Source organism: Calonectris borealis, chromosome 3 (genome assembly GCF_964195595.1).
Source record: "Calonectris borealis chromosome 3, bCalBor7.hap1.2, whole genome shotgun sequence".
Classification (NCBI taxonomy): Eukaryota; Metazoa; Chordata; class Aves; order Procellariiformes; family Procellariidae; genus Calonectris; species Calonectris borealis.
This window is the reverse complement of record NC_134314.1, coordinates 58,023,503-58,045,339: the sequence shown is the minus strand read 5'-3', so window position 1 is coordinate 58,045,339 and position 21,837 is coordinate 58,023,503. Positions and strand designations below refer to the sequence as shown.

General features: G+C 41.9%; 1 protein-coding gene across 2 annotated transcripts; it reads right to left on the bottom strand.

Moving 5' to 3' along the window:
• Positions 1 to 11,887: 11,887 nt before the first annotated feature.
• GJA1 (gap junction protein alpha 1) lies at positions 11,888 to 21,263 on the bottom strand. 2 transcript variants are annotated; one of them, XM_075145745.1, is made up of 2 exons: positions 21,028 to 21,263; positions 11,888 to 14,963 (listed from the first exon to the last, which is right to left on the bottom strand). In XM_075145745.1, exon 2 carries the CDS (start codon positions 14,945 to 14,947, stop codon positions 13,802 to 13,804), a length of 1,146 nt encoding a protein of 381 aa, XP_075001846.1. In that variant the 5' UTR covers positions 14,948 to 14,963; positions 21,028 to 21,263; the 3' UTR covers positions 11,888 to 13,801. The 2 variants fall into 2 exon arrangements, with proteins under 2 accessions (XP_075001846.1, XP_075001847.1); XM_075145746.1 differs by lacking the exon at positions 21,028 to 21,263 and adding an exon at positions 16,774 to 16,969.
• Positions 21,264 to 21,837: the final 574 nt, after the last annotated feature.

The following is a 21,837-nucleotide window of genomic DNA, read 5'->3' as shown; positions in this document are numbered from 1 at the left end:
AGACAGTCTAAACTTATGATAGGCAACCTCACACCCTCACACATGACTATCACACATGCACACAATTGCAGAGGCACAGACACACCCACCCACCCTGAAGCGGTTCAAGACGAAAACGAAAAATCCAAACAAAAACCCCAACCCTTATGTTCACAGTTTGGTGCTGTGAAACCTCACGTGGGAATGATCTGTTTCTGGGCTGCTAAAATAAAATCCCTGCGAAATGAAGTTTATGATGTGTGAAGTAATGTAAATGGACAACGCTCCCTTCCCCCACTCCTCAAAATAACCCCCCTGCTCCCCATGTACACCCAATCGATCTTCCTCTCTGAGGCCACAGCCCAGCGGAGCCTCATCCCTTCCACCCTTCATCCCCCCTTCAGTTTACGCAATAGATTATATGCAACGCGTGATATTTGGAAGCCACATCCTGCTGTAGGCAGGGCTGGCTACCCTCCCTAACACAACACTTGGGGATGACTCTGCTTCCAGCAAGTGGAGTCGATGTGCTGGACGTGGTTTAATTGGTGCCAGCTTTGTCCTATTAACAAGTGTCGGCTTTCTTCACTTGATGCATCAAGCGGTGATGTTCTGCAGGTTATAGCGCCCTTATGCATTAAAGCCTTTTGTATATGTTGCTGCCTGATTAGACAGGAAATAGTGCATGGCACCAGGGGATAATTCATGTGAGGAAAGTTACTTGCATGCATATGCATGTGCAAAACCGGGGCTCCAGATGCGAAATACATCTTTTTCTAATCCCTGAGCTATTCTCTGTGTGTATGTCTATATACACATTGCACACTTATTACTTTTTATTACTTTTAAAACTTAAAAATAAAATTGGCTTGAGTTTAGTTTGAGGATTGGCACCAATCCAGGACAATTCTTGTTTTAACTGAAACAGTTTGCCCACTGCTAATTTTAACACAAGCGATTTATTTTATTAACATGGATGCAAATGGTAAGCACACTCTCCCTTCCTACCAGGAAGCCTTGGAAGCCTAGCACAAAGCCTCGGAAACAGCGATGCCACAGATCTGGGGAGATGCTCTCTTTGTCTGGGAAAAAGTGTTTTTGAGAGATGCCTAATTTTCATACCTGCCCTTGCTACCTATGTAGGAGGGAGGGAGCTAAAAGCCTCATGCTCCCAGATGTCTGCAAGGACATAACTGAGTGAGACATTGAGCATAATTATCCCAAGCCTTTAATTCCTTTTAACTTCAGTGACCAGATAGAGGACCTGGCTCCATTATGGCAGATGATGAGACTGTAAGCACTACACCTTCAACTAGAAGCAGAGGGAGAAAAAGTGAAGGGGAATTGCTATGCACAGACAGCGCAGCCATTGAGAGATCTTTAACCTGTTTATCTTTCCTTTTGCAGTCTATGAAAGAATGACTCTGTTATTCCTCACCAAGCTTCGGCACATGACCCAGCTTTTTCTACCATTCAAGGAATGTAATTTAAACTAGATTTAGACTCCTCTGCATGGCCGAGCGTGATGCCCACTGGAATGTTCAGCTTACGCGGAATTGTTTGGTTCAGTTTAAATAAATAAATAGCATTAAAATCTAATCATGGAAAGAGTAGCTGTTAAAAATAGACTGAGGTAGCGCTCACCCGAAGCGTCGAGAAAAGGTATGCGCAGGAGGGATTCTGAGAGCCGATTCATCAAGTGCAGGAGAACCAGACGACCAACGCTGGCGAGGTTTCAGGCACGTAAGCATCACCGCTGAGTCTCCCTACCCTGCAGCAGGAGTTCCCAGCAGAAGTTAGACCTGTTTCCTTTTTTTTGTACTTCAGCCACCTGCTTTCTCTTCAATCAGATTCTCCGTGGGGACACAAGATCCTCATCGAGCTACCTGTGGTGAGCCTGGCACCTAGCATGAAAACCACCGCGTGCAATATTTCTCCACCTGTGAAGCAGCTGTTTAAAAATGAAGCAACATTATAAAGAATTTTACTTTTTTTTTGTTTGTAGCTTTTGATGCTGAGTTTTGTTTGTCTGTGCCACAGTAAAACCTCAGTAAGCAAAAGATGTCACGAATCCAGATGGCAAAGAGTTTCTGTCTCAAATTTTTTCACCTTGTGCCCCTTTCTGCTTGCTTTCAGTTATCAGCCTTAAACATGAAACTGTTATCGTTCTTGATTAGGACATATAAGTTAATCAGGGCATTTAATGAAAAAAACTTGCAAGGCATTTAACATATCAGGTTCCATGATCAGGTTGGGTTTTGCGTATTTGTGAATATTCACGAATGGAAAAGAATATTCCCTCTTGTGCAACATATTTTGGATTTTCCAGGATGCACCATGGGAACAGACAAGAGGGCTGGCCGTGGTGCATCGTGGGACCTTTAAAGTAGCCTGGAAGCCAGCCAGGAGAGCTTAGTCCAGACAGCAGCTGCCGCAAAGACCTGGGGTAGCTTTTCCAAATGAGCATGCTCCCTTTTTCACTAACATTTTGAGTTGAAATTCCACTGAATTCCGTTTTCCTTTTTGCTCCTGCAAAATTAAATGCCTATGGAAAACAGAAAACTTTCTGACCAACTGTACTCAAGTGTACCAGGGTTTTTTGGTAGTTGAATTTCTGTCTATACACTTTTGACAGACAAACAACGGTGCTGTCAGTAGGAGTGGCAGACAAGGTGCTCAGCTGCCTGCTCCACCTGCACTGCACAGAGGACAGACCAATTCATGCATCTGCTCCTGAGCCACTAGGTTACAGTGAGATTTGGTTTAAATTATTACTGATTATAACTTGCTTTAGAATACTGATTTACACATGGTATCTCTGCAGGAACTGACTGATCAGCAGGCCAGATCTTCCTGCCGTGAGGACCAGGTGGACAGCCCAGAGCAATGACTGTATCCCTTCTCCAAAGGTGAGCTCTCCTTATGTCTCAGCTAAGCCTAGTTCTGCATAACACTAGTCATCTCCTTGTCCCCAAACCTTACGATTTCCATATATAAGCTAGACAAGGCATGGGAGTACAATCAGCATTTTTCCAGCACTCAATCCAGCACTCGAGGTCATTCAGTCACAGACTGGAGATTTCCTGAGTCTTCTTCCAGTGACCTGTGGCCACTGCTATTGGCTCAGACAAGTCCCAATTCAGATGTTAAGCGTCATGGTCACCCTGAGAAATTTCACTACAGACTTTATAAAATGCATGTCAGTTTTAAGTTTTTCAGGAATTAATAAAGGAAGTAAAAAATCTATGAGAAATATGCACTTTCATGATGAATGTTGCCTAGAGAAGGCTACATAAGACTTCCAGTTCATTCACTTGTAAATTTATTAAAGGGGCCAAAAGTATGCAGGTGCCAAAAGAAGCATTTCTCTGACACTCTGGTTCTAAAAACCTGCGAAATGTATCTTCCTCCTTTGCCCAATACATCTAACCATTAATAGATCAATTACTCAGTTTGCATACTGCTGCCAATGGCCTATTTACATTTGATAGGGAATGCCTGAAAAGCTCACAGTTTGAAAAGCTTGTCTGAGTATGGCCCAGAGCAATGGAAAACAGAACAAAGAAGAGAAGAGCTAGTGGCATTTAAAGGTGAGATGCCACAGAGCGCAGATGGGATCCGAGAGCGTAAGTAAAACCTAAGAGGAGGAGGAGCGTGGAAGAAGAGGCCGGGCAGATCTGCTGTGCGCAGCAGCCTGGTGCTGTTCTCTGAGATGGCCCATCTCTGGGCCAGCAGCAGCCTGGGCCAGTGCCTCCTGGTGACTCAGAGCAGCAGGGTGTGAGAGCTCCAGAAGCCATGCAGCCACACTGCTGTGGCACTCAGCCCCGGCTGTAACATCACCTTCTCTGTCCGACACTCTGAGTCAGCCACAGCGTCGCTAGGATGTGGAAATATTGCCCCCAGTCCTAAGGCTGGCTGTACCTCTGGATCGTTGCGCCATGCTCAGCCATGCAGGGTATACCCTGCATGACCACTGAGTGGAGGGAAAAAAGGAAGCAATGGCAGCTGAATAATAAACAAAGCAGGGGCAAACAGGGATGCAACAAGGAGTGAGAGTGGGAAAACACAGCTGTACAAATGGTTTTCAAAATGAGAGGTCTGAATCTGGAAAAAAAGGGGAGAGTAAGTTTCCTCCTCATACCCTCAAACTGGACAGCATGCCTCAGCATGGTTGTACACTGCTTGGCAGAACCGTGAGGCAAACCACATTTATCTGCTTAGATGTGTATTCATCACATGTTTCAAAAGAGTGCACTGTCAGGCCCAGAGAAACTCCATGAGTTCCTGGAGACTCCTAAGCTCCGAGTTTCTCACCTCCAACACCTTCCACACTCTATTCTGAAATTCAGAGTTCCCTTATTGTTGCATATGGGAAGATCACAGAACAGCTACTGTGGTCCAACTCTTTCTTTTCAAACATCTGTTTCCTGGTTGTCAACTTTTTTTCCTACACCACTTCTCATGTAGCTGTGCCTAGTCACTCCCTTTCCTTCCTCCTGCTCTGAGACCTGCAGCTCCACCACTGTAAAAATAGCTGGCGTGGAAGGCTAACTTCTCTTTCTAGAGAACTGAGACAGCTGTGGTTGCTTGAAACGTGGAAGGACTGCCCAAATGATTCATATTGCTGCTCTTCCCCAGCCCTTTTCTTGCTTTGCTGCTTTTCCAAAACATTATTTCTTATTTGCAGATAGCTGGTTGTTGTGGCCGTGCTGATGAAACTGTCCTCATGCACCATGGGAAAGAGAAAACGAAGCTTTAGGAGGTACCTCTCATACTCTTGAGGTCATCTGCTGATTTTTCCTTAAGTAGTCCAGGAGTAGCTAAAAATATGCTGAATATAGCACAGAGAGAGAATATATTTCACCTCAAGCAAATAGAATAAGCAGTAAAAATAAAAGCAAAGAGACTAAGTCCAAACCATCGCTCATCAGTAAAAACCTCATTCTGACATATGGTTATGTTTATGGTTTTGTGTGATATTTAAATTTAACAGGGAAGAACACCAATTTTTTAAAAAAACAATGATCTTAAAATGGAGCAAAAATCAAGGCATGTGGACATGTGTCCATTAACTGCATGGGAAGCAGAGTTACTTCTGCCTGACCACAACTTTTGAAATCTAGTCGCAAGATTATTCTTCAGATGACCATTAATATATACTACAGTTTAAAAGGGTATCCATTTGCCCTCTTAAATCTCTATAAGAAAATTTTATTTGGAAAAGACAAATAAAGCATATTAGCATTTCTGCTGAGAAAATACATGCTAGTCAGCGTACAAGTCTGAGGAAGATAGATAGAAATTATTAAAGTTCAGAAATACTCCAAGTTTTCTTTATCCAAAATCTTCTGTTCCTCTGCAGTGTTATATTCACCAGATTGAATGGGCTGCTACTGCTCTTTTTTTCCTTCTTTTTTCTTAATGGTGTAGTTTTGAAAAGGCTGTTTGCAAACTTATCTTGGGATGATAATCTCCAGCAAATGCCAAGCTGGTTTAAAGAGCAAGGTCCTGAATGTTCACAAGGATCTCTTGTAAGCATGCTGGAAATACTGGGAAAATACTATAATCTTTAAATTGTGCTCAGCTGGATTGTCAATTGCCAATGGTGTACTCCAGATAAGTTGCTCCCCTGAAGTCTCACTAAAGTCTGGAGAAACCTATTTAATGTTATATTTATTATGTCTGCACCCCTTTTGGCTCCATCAAATTAAAGCTTTTTTAATAAAAAAAAAGATGGATGTATTCTAGTCGCATGAAGATGAAGACTCTATGTAATGAGATAATCTACCTGTGATCTGCTGCCAGCTTGACTGAGACATAGTTCAAGGTAAAATGTGTTTAGAGATCTGAAGTAGTAGATTACCAGCAAAGAAAACATTCCTGTTTCCTTATCTTAGGGAGACTGGCTTCCTGCTAGTTGTGGATCCTACTCCTGCGTGAAGTACTAAAATACCCTTGTTCAGCATTTTCGATTTCATCTTGTAGTGATAATGGAGGTTATGTATAATCTCTGTGGCTGTTCAGATTCCCTTTTTGGCTCCCACAGTGGGTAGTACTGGAGTTCATGCAGTATCATAAGAGATGACTCCATAGCACGCTAATTATATAGGGTTTTCAAAGTACTTTGAAGATGAAAAGTGTTATATCAGTGCTACTCCAGGTATTATTATTTATATAGCATACATAATCATTAGTGGAAGCCTAGCTTTAAGACCCTTTGGGACTAAGGTGGGAGGAAGATTTGGACAAACACCATGTCCTCGCACTTTCACTGCATCTGGTTAAGGTAGATAACTAGCATTCTGAGTTCCTCTGCTGTCTTCCTTAATTATAAAATACTATGAAAAAGAAAGCGATTGAAGCAAATGTGGACTCCTGTGAGATGAGATACAAAATCACTTTCTAAGCTGTCAGCAAAAACTTATAGGAGTCAACATCTGTGAGATTCATTCTGAATGAAATTAATAGAATTAATTCCCCCATTCTGCATGAACGGAATAGGAGAAACACCAGTTTGCTAATTAACAGATATTTAATGGAGCAGGGTATTTGAGTGCTCCTTACCGCATGATGCAGGGAAAAAATAATCACTACAGAAAGCTTTTTCCGTACAAAACATTAAATACCTGTTGCATAAGTGATATGCAGAAAAGAAGTGGGTGGTGGAAGAAGATAGCCGCATGGGAGGAGTGGAGAAGAAGAAGAAGATTAACAGGATATTACAGCTCCCAGCTGAAGCCCCAGCCAGGATGGAAGGGGGATGAATTTCTACAGTTTTCACTATCATCCATGCAGAAATCCCTTCACACCCCTACAGCTAGACTTTTCAGGGCAAGGAATGGCGGTTGACTAGTTTGCCTCAATTCTACAGGAAATCCTACGGGAAACAATCCAGACCCACTTTCTCTACTCGCACACCCTTTGACGGCACTAATTGAACATCCACCCTACCACTGAGGGATTAAGCGCTGTAGTCAGTCCAAAGTCCTAGAACTAGGGGAGTACCAACAACCAAAATGCAGGCAGAAGAAATTCCTCAGTGATTGTCCTAGACCTCAGCCGCACAAGGCCAACGGATTCACAGTTGGATCCTCTGTGTGCTCCTGAAATAAAACTACAGGGACTTGAATAAAAGAAGGTACTAAGTAAATCTCATGTCGCTCAACAGAAACTCCTTGTCCTCAACAGAAGCATGCCAGGTCAGACCAGGTAGGATTCTTGCCTGAGTAATACTTCTTCACCTCCACACACAAAACCCAGGTGACAATCTTACAGTTGGCTATATATTCAGTTTTCAAACAACTATGATGAGTCTCCCAAATATATGGCAGAGTACTCCCAGCGAAACACTTTGAAGTAATGATGCATAGATAATTTTGAATATTCCCCTTTGAATAGGGAAATTCAAAGTGTAAGCAGAGCCTGTGTTTTGAAGAGGCCTCCCTGTAGAGGGTGTCCTATTATATGTAGATACCACTGAGAATAGCATGCAAATATGGTCATTAGCAAAGGTTTGAACTTTTCCAGAACAACTTCAATTTTGAGCCAAGCTACTTCAACCTTCAAAGGCAGCAAACTCTATGACTCAGCAGAAGCTGAGACTGAAAAAGCCTGTTTCAGCAAGGACTGGTGGTTTTAAGATGCTAAAGTATCCAGAGGCTTTTCTAATCCCTTAAGCTATTTTCCATGCTGTTTTCCTATTGTTAGTTGCAGACGTGTAAAAGAGACCTAGTGCATATTCCATGACTGCACTGTTTTGCTATCAATTGGCATTGTATTTCCTTACATATTTGGGGCTGCTTATGGTTTCCCTACAGAGCTTATATTATAGATGGAGAAAGAAGGAGAAAGAGGAGGATGCAAAGACTCCTCCCCAAGCAAAGCTCACGGAAGAGCTACTGAGAACAGAGGAGCATTCAGCAGCATGGAAAAACCGCTCAGGTGTTTGGGATATGAAAAACTTTTTAACAAGGATGAGGAGAGGCAAAGTGAAGATTTCATTCCTCAGCTGCCCAACCCAGCAGAGTTAGATGCACGTTATAGAGTACCCTACACTCCCTTATGTAGTCCTGTGTAAATTTGATGTGGACATCCCATAAATGTATTTCATTACATTTACAGAGTTCACGTCTGTTTGTAAAAAAACCTTTAGATTACTTTTCATAAACTTGCCTCTGCACTGAGTTACAGTAAAAAGAAAGTCGTGAGGAAATAGTATGATTACACATACTCAAGTGGTCACCATTCAAGACTTAGTAGCTTATACCCTTAAGCTTTCCCTTTGCAGTTATATCAATGAAAATTATATGGCATAATATATCTTTCTGGATCCAACCTATTTATGTCTGAAATTCAGAGGAACTTTTACATTGATTTAAATGACTGAAACCCTGGAACTCATGTGAACGTTTTCTGTCAGTTCTAATGGGAAGTATGCAACTGCGGTCTAGGCTTGTTTCAAGGAGCAATTTAAATGTCTGAACATTTTCCCTTTTATACTGGTCTAAGCTCACATGTCTCATTTTGTTATGCGCATTTCCTCAACACAGTAGCAGAGACCCGGTCTTTTTAAGTGATGGGAGAGTCCACAGTCACCAGAACGCTATTACTTTTGACCAGTTGACTCCCTTGACTGTGTATTACTAACCCCGTACAGCCTGTCCCAGACTCTCTGCTTCTAGCTTCTAGCACTATGCTTCTTCAGCACTTAAAAGGAGTTAACGCAAAACAATCACTGTAAAAACATGTCTGTCTTTGCCCAAGGTGCCTTTGCATTGCAAATTCCAGCAAGCCAGTAAGCTGCATGCAGCATTTTGGCTACCAGGAGGAAAGAGTGAGGGCAGCCATTTTGGAGGCAGTTGATCTTACCAGATCACTGAGCAGCTGCATTTATTTAAACAGTTTCTAGACATAGTACCCATAGATAATGCTTACCATGTTTACATGCAGTGTCTATATTGCTTCATGGGGTCGCCTGGTAGTGCTACATGTTAGGAAGTATTTAAGACAAGTTTAAGACAAGCATTCTTTTTTGTGCCTCTCAAAATACCTTTTAAATAAGTATATGAACCAATAAGCTCTTCCTGTTTCAATCTAGTGATGTGCGAGCATCATGTAATTTACATCTGACACACTTTCCAGGACTAACAGAGTCTGGGTGTGAATATGTCCTTGGGCACAGTCCAAAGCACATGGTGTAAGTCAGGGAAAGGCAGTCATCTCTTTGCAGAGCTGATCTTATAGCCCCGTGTTTCTGAAGCCATTATGTTAGAATAAATTAGAATAAAATGGAGGACCCTCAAATAGTTTCAAGGGACTGCGCCAGAGAATACATCTAGGTAGTGATTTCTCAGACATGACTTATGCTTCTGACATTATTGTCTATGTTGGCAGTAGAAATGAAAGTAATGTAGGAGTAGCTTCAACAGCCCTGTACCATCAGAGGATTGCTTTTTTTGCCAGAGAAATCCTCAAGGGCCATGAGCCCCATCTCAGTCATCAGAGTCCTCTGGCAGATCTAACTGCAAATGGCTGGACTGAATAGCATGAGAAGGAAAGGAAGACATCTTCAAGGAGATTATGGTCAATCTGACCATTTGTATAATATACTGCATTAAAAAAATACTGTATATCAGGGGTAGTTCATGAGCTCAGTAGAAGGCTCAGTCCTGAGAGGTTTGGATTAGCAGTAAATAGAGAGAAAAAGTTCTATAGGAGGAAGATAAAGCCTATTTTCTGCCCTATTTTGTTTAAATTCTGGAAAAGGGAGCAGTGGTAATCATGGAGGAATTACAAGAAGAATTAAAAAGCAGTCCTGACCCAGTGGGGTAGAAACAGCCACCACCAAAACTGGACGAGGTTTTGATCTGACATACCCAGAACTCCACATTAACCAGTCAAGGTAACTTCAGACCTGGATCGACTCCCAGATCTGAGTTGCAAAACTCTACTCCTTACATGACTACTTTTTTTTTCTTGAATCGATACCAAGCTGCAGAGAAATTCCGAGGGAAACGCCAGCACGGCGGCAATGCGCAGCGGGCCAGTGATGCTATGTGGCACAGCAGCACCGCAGACAGCCGTGGTTCTGGAACGGTGAGACGAGTACATCGTTTAAAAATGACCGATTTCAGGGGGTGTGACAGGTACGCTCACAAAGTTTGTTCTGGTTCTCAAACTATTACGGTAGCTTCCACTTTAAATATGGAAATTTCATTTCTAAATTAGGAAATAACCTTCAGTGTGTGCTCACTGTATTTAAAACATCTTGAAATTACATGAACTGCATATAGATTTTAGGCTGTCTGTAACTTGTCCTTCTAACTTTACTCTTTACAAACATTTCAAATTACTGGGGCAGGGTGGAGGCCTTAGGATGAATTTGCCTTTTTTCGAAATACTTCTACACAAAACATCAACACAAACTTTAAATACTTTGAATTTGGGTTTCCTTGCTGTTTTGTTTGTAACCCTGCTTTTGTTTGAATTACCTTCAGAGATGTGTGTTTTACAACATCTTTTCCAGTTTGAATTCAATATCTAACATATCCTGCTACAGAGGTTGAGAAGTATGCACTAGCATTGTATCACACATTATTTTTTGTCAGCTGCAGACAATGCAGCTGCTGCTGCAGAGATGCACTGGGAGAAAGCACATAAAGAATTGGATGAATGGCACACAAAATTATGTCACTGTGATGACTTTGAAGTGTGTAATAAATACACTCCACAGAAATAAATCTAGGTGGGAGAAATGGCCCATGGAATGTCTTTACCCTACACACACACGTGCATTACCACCAAAAGCTCACTCAGAGAGCCTTGGCACTGAAGCACTAATTTATATCAGTTGTCCAAGATGCCCCAAGGAACTGAGTCCTTAACTTGGGACGTACCTGACAATCAGCCTCGCTAGGAGACACTAGATTTTCTCTCAGGGTGAGCCCTTCTCTGGATGTTTCTGTACCTACCTTTCCAAGGGCATGATCCTCACAAAATGCTTGGAATGCCCTTCCCTTCATACAGACGAACTAGGACAAGCCAGCTTAAATATGACTCATTGTTATTATTTAAGGAATACTTCAAGGAGTCATTCCTTGTGCTGGTGCTCGTGTAGTATCTCTCAGAGCTGTAAATTCACTACCGCTGTCCTGCTTATTTTTTCCCTTCTTTACTAATAGGAGGGGGAAGAATTTGGACTTAAAATGACAAGCAAATTTGAAAGTAGAAAGCTGTGTGACAACTGCATGACCATTAGATTTTGATTTTTCAAGTAAAAAAGGAGTTGAACCATCTTTCCTTTAGAGTCCAATGCTGGAAAGGCAAGCACTGTATGTCTTCATTAGTGATAGGGACCTAAATGGTAAAGCAGTAGACAGTACGTGAAATCCCAGCCTTATCAAAATCAGTACCTTTCTCCCATTGACTCTGAAGGAATGAGGATTTCATTCCAGAAATTGAAACTGACTCTCAGTCAAGCCGACTTATTACACGGGGGAATGTAAACTAGAGGCAATGATTTCATAATGTTGAATCTAGGCCGTATATAAAAACTGCTTGAAAAATTATATGACAGTATCTTACTACTATCTTTGTTATAATAGTTTGCAAATAAATATATATTATCTGAGGCTCATGGCAAGATTTGAATTACAGTAGTTCATGCAGAGTATGACTTTGTTCCAAGAGTGGCACAAACGATGCTTGTTTTTCCAGTGTTGTGAGGGTATCTGAATCTGGTCCTGTGAAATTTCAGTTCAAAGTAAATCCAGATGGATTAAATCAAGAATACTGCTGAAATGCAGAGTGACTGGGGAAAAATGAAGAGGGAAGGAAGGAGTTTGCATTATAAGATTGAAACAAAAGATATATGGACATATAAAACAGTAAAGGACAATTAGAAAATATATTTATACTAAATTAAAACTTTATTGACTAATGTTCTCCAGACAACACGATCCGACGGACTATGGTTGCATACATGCAATGAAGTTGAACACAACAGTAGTTTAACATGGAATGTCAAACAAATTAATATAATGTATTAAATGAAACAATTTATCTGTGTTGCTGCAAAATGAAACCAAGCTATGTATTTCCTTGGTCAATCTGTGTTCAGCTAAGATGCTATGCATTTGAAGAAACTGGTACATTTCTTTAGCATATATTTCAAATAAATTAGCTAGAATTGTACTCTTTAAAAATCCTTTCAACTTCACTTGCATTTCAAACAAAATCTAAGTGTAAACACTAAAGTTGCTAGAGCCATCTAGAAAGACCTAACTGTCAAACTCGGAGTGGACATTACAGTTCAGTAAATGTGAGTATTTAGAACAAGAAAAATACCAGTTACTGCAAAAGTCATGTAGGCATATTTTATTATTAATCCAGCACAAAGCATTTCTTCTAAGTTTCTCACATAAAAGACTAAAGCTTGCTTACAGTACTACATCTTCTATCATTCAAGCATCGTTATTACCTATCAGGGAGATTGGCTAGATGACCTAATGGGTCTTTTCCACCCCTAACTTCTACAAAAGAAAATCATTCATGCCAGCAAGAACATGGTTCGCTACATCTTGGGCTTGATCCTGTAGCCTTCGTTCAGGCAAAACTCCCACTGACTTAAAAGAGAGATTTTCCAGAGCAAGACATCCAGGATTAGGCCCTTTTTATTTTTTATTTTTAAAAAAGCATCCATTTAGGATACATGGAAAATATTCTATAGAATTAAAAAAATATAATGACATGTGCTTTACTTGCATTGAAGGAATCAGAGAATGTAAACACCATAGTGGCCCACATCTTCACAATATCCATGAGGAAGTGTCAACTGCAAGTAATCTGTGTGCGTTTATTTCTGGACATATGTTTCTGAGGGTGTTTTGTGTATACCTTTACCTCCACATCCACACACATACGGACACCCTTAATAAACTTAAAGGTGTGATAGAATTCACTAAAGGCAGCTGCTCGCCTGCCTTAATGCTTAAATCTGCAAGTGGCAGCAAACTGGGGTTTATATGATGCTAATTAGACTGTACGTGAGCAGCAGGACACGAGTATCGCTGTGGGCAAGAGAGTGTGGTTGCCCATTCTACGAGTGTGGAGCCATCCCACTTACGCACATCACAAAATCTACCTGTGTGAAGGGCTGGAAAAACAGGTGACCGAAGTATTTCTTGTTGGGCCACGTCTGAAATTTAGGTTGAATGATTCAAAGGCTGTAGATTGTCCTCACAGGAGCCTTTCGACAACCTGGAGGACCACGTAGGAAAGTTTACCTTCAAAGTGCACTTTCTAAGAATGGAATGTTCTTGACAGGGAAATGATCAGAGGCACTCCTGGACTTTTTTGCTTGTTGAATAGGAAAAATGTTTTCATCTTCAGGCAGCACTTCACCCTGACAAATGTGAGCTCAGTTATTATTGGGTTTTAGTATTACAGAAGATTCTTTAGAAACAAACACGATAGTACACACATACACATACACTCAGATATTTACAGCCTTCCTAGAAAAACAACCCCCTACCTTAGTACTGACTACCTTTTTCCTTTTTTTCTTTTTTTTTTAGTATTTAAATTCTTTAAACCAGCTACATTAAATACCAATGTGTACTGTACCACCCCACACCAACCCCACATCCCCCCAAAAAAACAGCAAGTATTTTAAAAGTTTGTTTGCTTGTTTGTTTGTTTTTATGATTGTTAAAATCTCCTGCTTGAGACTGTTAAGTACCACCTCCACTGGAACAAGATCAGCACTGACTGCATCTTCCAATGCACGTCGTTTCATAGTTGAGCAAGTACTGCAGCTAGAAGCTTAGATCTCCAGGTCGTCAGGTCGAGGCCTGCTGCTGGCTCGGCTGCTGGCTCTGCTGGGAGGCCTCTGGTCCACAATGGTGAGGGGTTGCAGCTCGTGTCCCGACGCCAGTTTTTTAGTATTCTGGTGCTCATCGGAGAAGTCGAAGGGCTGGGCGTGCGAGTTGGAGATGGTGCTGCCAGCCTGCCCCATTCTGTTCTGCTCCGCGCTGTAGTTGGCCCAGTTTTGCTCGCTAGCTTGCTTATTGTAGTTACGACAGGAGGAATTGTTCCTGTCTCCGGTAACGAGCTTGTACCCCGGGGGAGACATGGGAGACAAGGGGGCGGTCGGTGAGGAGCAGCCATTGTAATAAGCATATTTGGGGGAGCCACAGTCCTTGGAAGGGCTTATGGCACCGCTGTGGGAGTAGGGGTCGGTTTTCCCTTTCACACGATCCTTGACACCCTTGAAGAACACGTAGAAAAGCTCGATGATGTTCAAGGCAAGAGACACCAAGGACACGACCAGCATGAAGAGGATGAAGATGGTTTTCTCAGTTGGACGGGAGAGGAAACAGTCCACTCTGTGCGGGCATGGATCTCGCTCGCAGGTGTAGATGGCATTCAGGCTAAACCCATAAATGTACCACTGTATCAGCAAGAAAGCCACCTCGAAGACCGATTTAAACAGGATGCTGATGATGTAAGTACGGAGCAGCCCCCCACGCATCTTCACTTTGCCATGCTCTTCGATCCCGTACTTGAATTTCTTAATTTCTATTTGCTTGAGGTGCATATCCACATTCACACCATCGTTTTGGACCACCTTGAGCTCCTCTTCTCTTTTGTTCAGCTTCTCTTCTTTCCTCATTACGTAGAACACGTGCGCCAGGTACAAAAGAGTAGGTACAGACACAAATATGATCTGCAGAACCCAGAAGCGTACATGGGAGATGGGGAAGGACTTGTCATAGCAGACGTTCTCGCAACCAGGCTGTTGAGTGTTGCACCGGAAAGCAGACTGTTCATCTCCCCAAGCAGATTCGACTGCTGTCCCCAATAGCAAGATTCGGAAAATAAAGAGGACAGACAGCCACACTTTCCCTCCTGCGGTGGAATAGGCTTGAACCTTGTCAAGAAGTTTTCCCAAGGCACTCCAATCACCCATCTTCACAGGATGCTGGCTAAAGAAGGACACAAGGAAAAAAAAAATAGTGATGGTTAAGACAGAGCTTTAATACCTTTGATACACTGAATCACAGATCAATGCTAATAGAGCAGTGGTGTCAGCTTTGTTTTAATTCATGTGTTTTACACGATCTGGAGAGAAACCAGTTTACACGATCTGGAGAGAAACCAGTTTTAGTTAGTCTGCAGGCGGAGTGGGAAGTCAGGGAAACTGAAAAGAGAAAGTAACATCTAATGTTTCGGAGCACAATTTAAAAAGAGGTTCCTAATTTCACTCCGGTTTTCAAGAAACCCATGACAACCCTCAGCTGCCACTGTGGTTGGCTCAGCTTCCTGGGCGGCAGCCTCAGTTCAACGATCTACACCTGCCTCAGGTAGCAGACAGCTCTGACACACCGCTGAAGCAGGGTGTGGGAGGACGTAGTGGCACTGCCTGAATATGCTAGGAATAAATGAAGGATTTCTCTCTTTCAGTGTGGATCGTTCACGGTAATTTTTATGTTCACTCTTTAAGAGAATAAGAAAGCAAACCACAGTATAACCTAAATACAAAAGGTTTTACTAAGTTAATGTTAGGGTCGGACACCTAAAATTTTATCATTGCAAAATGTGTGCTATTTTTCCTACAGCAGCATTAAACTGAGCTCTTGCATAACACTACATTGTGTGTAATACATTTAAAAGTATAGTTCGTAATGATGCCAACTTTATACTCGATACCAACTATACTCGATTTCAGAAAAAAACCTGCTATCTAAATAAAGTTTATGCATTAGTATTGGCAGCACAAAGATCAAAGTTAGTATTGGTTACCTATACTTTTATGAAGGAACCAAAAATAGTAACTACATGAAGCACAGCTAAGCTCACGTTACCATATTGGAGGAACTGGTTTCCTGTTTATGTGTGGCTTGCTTAATTTATTGTAGTTTCAGCTTTGTATTTGCATCTTTTTGTATTTCAATTCCTTCACTTTGTTTTGAAAGGAAGAAAGATTTAGCAAGGAAAAAAGGTAAATGAGCTCTTTCTGTTTTTAAGGCAACTCCTGGCGTGCAGTTTGCATTCCAAGTGTTGAACGCTGCGAGTTTAAATTGTCTCTCTCGACTTGAGTTTTAAAGTGTGCATTTCTGGGACACAGGCAGCTTCTCGGGGGTATCTGGAAATACACCGGATGACATAAAAGAAATTAAATGGTTTACTTGGTGTCCTAGATTCCTGGGAAAAACAAAGTTCACTATAGGATTTTTATCTGCCGGAGAATGGTAATCTTATCTGCATAAAAACTTACATTTTATCTTGCCCCACATGAACAAGCATGTGAAATCGGGCACTTAAAAGGAAAAATAATCACGAAGTTTCCCTTTTAAAGTAGATGCTGCTGGGTATAGCTATTTGTTCCGTGCATGCTGAGTAATCCCTTCCTGGTATTAATAGTTTTGATAATGTCCAAATGATTTCCTCCCCATCGCATCATGGATACATTCCCTAGCGAAGGTCATTTATAGAAAAAGCCCTTTTTGGATAATTCATAAAATAGGAAATTTTAGCACCAAGGAGATTTTCTTTCAAGAAGCAGTGAGTCACTGGAAACACAAGATTATAAGTCTGGCAAACTCAACCATAACAATAGATGCCAAATAAAAACACACCGTTCCTGCCCTCGGAAAGAGTCCGAGAGAGTAATGGGAGAGAAGTGTTTAAAGTACTCGCTCCGATAGCTCCGAGATGCCAATTATCTTTGAAGCCCGGAAAAATATCCCAGGGCCACTTCCTCAGTCCGCTTAGTCAGCTCGCTCTGAAGTTTACCTACTGCGGCGTGCAGACCCTTCCTCATGTAATTAGTTCTTCACATGAATGAAGCCCCATCAAAGGATCAGGCCTGCTTCAGACTTTTAAATCTGGAAGCCTCCGCTGGGAGGAGTAACACAGCGTCCTTCTCTCTGACACATCCCTTCAGCCATCCCCAGCTTTCGTCCTTCCCAGGAAAGGCTCGTTTGTCCCTGTGGGCTTGGGGTGGCAGGGAAGGAGTCGGGCACACGGGCGCGGAGGTCTCTGGAAAGGCTGGAATGAAATGTCACCACGCTCCTCCTCAGGCTGGGGTTGTTGAAACAGAGAACAGCCTGTACCTATACAACACGTGAAGTTTGTTTTGAAGGCAAGCTATTTGCTCCATGTCCTAGAAGTGGAAGTGGACAGAAGGAGCCTTTTTCAAGTAACAGCCTCTTGATTTAATTAGTCAGCTTTCTGAGGATTCGAAACTACTGCATTAACAGACTTCCCTCAGACTCAACGTATTTTTTTACTGTCTAAATGTTATTTCAGATTGAAAGTTTGATTAAGAAAACAGAGGACGTGTTATTTCTAGGCAGTTATGTGTTGTTTGTTTTTTAATTACACTCCACTCTGGTCCATTAACGCAATGTGATTTACTTCAGTTTTGACCTACTTAATCCCACACCTGCAATATTTTGAGAATTTACTACCTATTTTTTAATTTGCTTCAGCATGCAAAATTGCTAAGTTTCATTTATGTCCTCTGGCAACATAAACTCCAGGAGGAAACATTCCATGCTTGAATTACTCATACATAGTTTTGAAAAGCAACTTTTTTTTAAAGAGATCAGTTACAGGCTAGCCTTTGCCAGTGATAAAAACCCCCACATCAATTCAAAACATTGTACTGTTAATCAGATAACCTTGTGGTGGCACAAATATATTATTCCTTTGCTTAAGTGGATTCTATCGCTTTATGAAACACAGTACTTTGTTTTGTTGTAGAGAAAATTCATTCATCGGATCTTACTTGTTTACTTTCAGGGCACTGAAAGACCATTTTTATTAACTGATTACAGTGTCTTTACTAGGTATAAAAAGAGATTTTGTATCAAACAGTTATTTAAGTATTCTAGCTTTGTAAATAGTTTGAAATGGATGGCAGGCAACCTTTAAAAATAGTTCTTCAGCATTCTGGACTTAAACTTCTTTTAACACTTCCAAACACCTTAAATGAGTCCACTGAATAACAGAGGTTGACCTGATCGACTGGTACAATGTCAGTACTTCAGGAATTTAAGGATATGGCTGATGATGAGTACGTGTGTTTCATGAGTTCTTACTGATTATTACTTTACAGGATTATAATCTTTTTCTGAGACAGACTAATGCCGGCCTACTAAACTCTTTAAAAAATGGATTTCTTCCAGGTCCTACTGTGTGTGGGTAAAGATAGGAAAAAAAGCCATAGAGCAGCAGGAGATATGACAGCATTCCTCTGCATGGGTTTTGGATGACCACATATATAAGAAATTTGATTTTTAAGCCACAATTAAGAAATTCTAGAACTATTTTTTATGGACGGCATTCATCATGTCATCTGGTTCATATTTTCCAGGAAGAATAATGCAAACTCAGTGCTGTGGTAACATGCCCAGGTCTGACTACAGTGTTAGAAGATCACATGCTAGTAGATGGAAGAGCAGTAAGGGTTAGAGTGGGATCTAAAATGGGATTGTGCAGCTGAAGCAGTTGGGAAACGGGCCAAAGTTTTGGTTTTCCAACCTCTCCTACCTTTTTATGTGCGCTCAAACACATATAAATAGCCAACAAAAGAGAAGATTCTGGACTTTAAACATCAGTCAGCTTGAGTATTTCCCAAAAGCAACCAGCACTGCAGAGAAAGCAGCTGAGATGTACAACTGATGGGGTTTGGATGGGTTGGAATAGGGAAGGCTAGTTTTCTGAGATCTTACAAAAATCAGCGAATGTCTTCCAGACATTCCCCTGGGAAGGTGTTGTTCATTTGTAGGTCTGCAGATAAGCTTCAGTTCATTTCATCCACCGGACAAAGATTACGCACTAAATGGTTGCAGTTACTAGAATTTAAAGTGTCACAACTGTGTGTCTTTTTCATTGTCTGCTAGTATTGCTGGTGGTCAGCCACTAGTGGATCTACCCCATAGCCTTTGCCTCTCCCCTGTTGTACCCGCTCCACCTAATTTAATTCTAAAGCATAGTTGCAAAAGCAACTGCGAGCACTTTCTTAGACATTCTCTGGTTGTACAAGCCAGGTCTACCCTGTGTGTTACTGCCCAGATTCATCCCTCTCCTGACTCACTTTGGAATTAAGAGAAGAAATGCTGAATTCCCTGAGGGGGCTTCGCGCTCTCTGATGCTCCTGCTTGCGTATTTTGAAATCTGGATTTCTAAAACGTACGTGTGGCATAAACAACAGACCAGGTGCACCCATGCGAGATAATTCAGTGGGTAACATGGGGAGGAGATACCAGAGACCGGGGGAAAGACAGCAACGTATCTGATGAAACAGATACATTGCTTAATGTCATCTAACCTTCCTCATGCCCACAGGAATCCTTGGCCTAAACCGACATTCATTTCAGAGAGAAATAAAATTAATCTTTCGGGCTTGCATAATATGAGAGCTGAGATAACTTTACAGTGTTTAATCTGTTTGCGCTCCTGAGTGTATAAGCATTCAGATTTATGTCGCAAATCAAATCCCTTGTGTCCCTCTCTTCCCTCTCCCGAACCCAGTGCTGCTCACCCTTCTCCCATTTGTATGCTTGTTAGGTATCATGGGTCAGTGCCAGTGTTTGGCTTTGAAGTTTCTGAAGGAAACACTTCAGTAAACATCCCAAAGACTAGAGGCTTAAATTCTGCAGCGTAGTGTGCTGTCCAGATGTTAAAAATGGCAGGATGAAAGCTTCACGCAAGTCCTCCAACTTGCTCCCTATGCACACACACACACGCACACGCATAGAAGTCAGGCACAAGGTGTCCATAGCCCATTTTTGTCCCCATTATCAGGGGTTTTCATCATAAATCTCACATACAAAAATCAAAAGGAACTCCTCAGACGAAATATGCCATTTCATGAGGCTCGCTGGTTATCTCAAGGCAAAATGTGAGGACACACATAAGCACACAATATTCTTGTTTGAGCGGAGAACGCGTTACTCGATAAGATAGACTCTGCGCTTCGTCTGTCTTTCAGCTGAAGGCTCTTTTTTTTCCTGCCTCCTCGTGTGGCTCTTTAACTACTGGCAAGCAGCAGGCAACAACTGCTATAAGGAATCACTCCAAGTCTTGCAACGTAAAAAGCTTTTTAGTTCTCCAAGAGATGCTGTTCAACCATTTTTTTTCCTCCTCATTTCGGTATTTAAGCCTTCAAGGTAATAAAAAGGGAATGTGTCATATTGGGATTATGACACATATTGTGGATATTCTTGCACAGTTCTTCCTAGACAACTTTCATTTATATCTACCCAAGACTTTCACAGACATTGCCAACGTGGTAAGGCATATCATGATATCTCACATTCCTTCTCTAAAATCCCTCACCGAGGTTGCTAAAACAGAGTAACTATATACAAACCAGGTTAAAAATCCATAACCCACGTCTGGATTTTATCATCACATCTATTTTAAAAGAAAAGGGGAAAACTTATCAGGAAGACCACGTGAAAGTCACCACTTTAGTAGCTAGCTGCAGCATTTAACAAAGCACCTAATTAAGAACCTTGCCCTGCACAAACTATTAGGCATCAATCAGGATTTCCATTTGAAAGCAAAATGTGTGGGGCAGAGAGGGGACGCACGCAGGACCAGGGCTCCCTGTTACCAACTTCTGATGCAATTTCGGTACAACAGAGGAGACTGAAGCGCACCTCGGTTTTTTCTTTAAAGGAGCTCATTTCGTCTTAGGCAAGTACACAGAGGAGCGATTTCACCCAAACAGTCGCAACAAGTCAGCAACTCAGCCCTGCAGTTACAACTTCACCGCAGTTTCTCTCTCAGGGGAACAGGGTCAGAACTTGTAAAAGTGTAATATCTGAAGAAATGTATAGAAATATGACCAAAGAAAGCAAAGAATTCCTACAAGTTTGAACTTGTTACTTTAAGAGAACTTACGCTTTTATAGATGTATATTTTTAAACAAGTTCAACCATCAGCGCAGTAACACAAATTCGTAGGCTGAAAAAAAAAAGTGTTTTCAGAAAAAGTGATACACAAAAGGATGAAAAAGGAAAACTTTCAACTTACCCTTGCTGATCAGCAGTGAAACTGGATCAGAATACTTCTTTGGAGGGTTAAAGTAAAATGGAAGAGCACGTTCAGGCACTCAGACCTGTCTATTTAAAGTTTAAAAGTCTACTGCTGTTTTGTATTTTTCATCCTTCCTTCCCCACTAATGAAAGAAAAGTGCTGATACCTCGTAAAAGTTTTTTCTAACTTGGAACACTGGGAGAGCTTTTAACAAGTTTTCAAGCCTCTGCCCGTGAGAGAGGAGGGGAGAAGGAGGGGTGGCAGCCCAGGAGGAGGGGCTCTCTGCGAGGGAGAGGAGGAAGGTGGGGGAGGAGGGAAAGAACTGAAGGCACAGCAAAATCCAGCCCGGGGAGAGGGAGAGAGCGAAGGCATGAAAGTCCACTCTTGCTGATGTAACAAAACAAATAGAAGGGCAGTCAGCAGCCGCCCCACGCTCCCCCCCGGTCACTGAGGGCACCTGGGTGGCACTTCATCCAGATCTGGGCTTGCCCGGGACAGATGAAAGAATTTAGCTCTCTGGTGCGCACCAGGAGTTTCACTAGGGAAGGGGGAAAACGCGTGAAAGGGATTAATGGGCAACCAGCGTGAACCTCCTGGATGTTGGGGCTGGACCGCATAGCTGCTATCTCCATTCCCTACTTGCCACTACCTAGGAGAGGAAGCCCTCTCAAGCCCTCTCTACTTTTTGTTGTGAACACAGCTTTGTTTACTTAGGTCTGTTTCCTTTACGTGCACACATGAAAGTGCACACCAGGAGCAGCATGTTTGTTTCTGCAGGAGATACCCATCACACATTTTTTTATTATT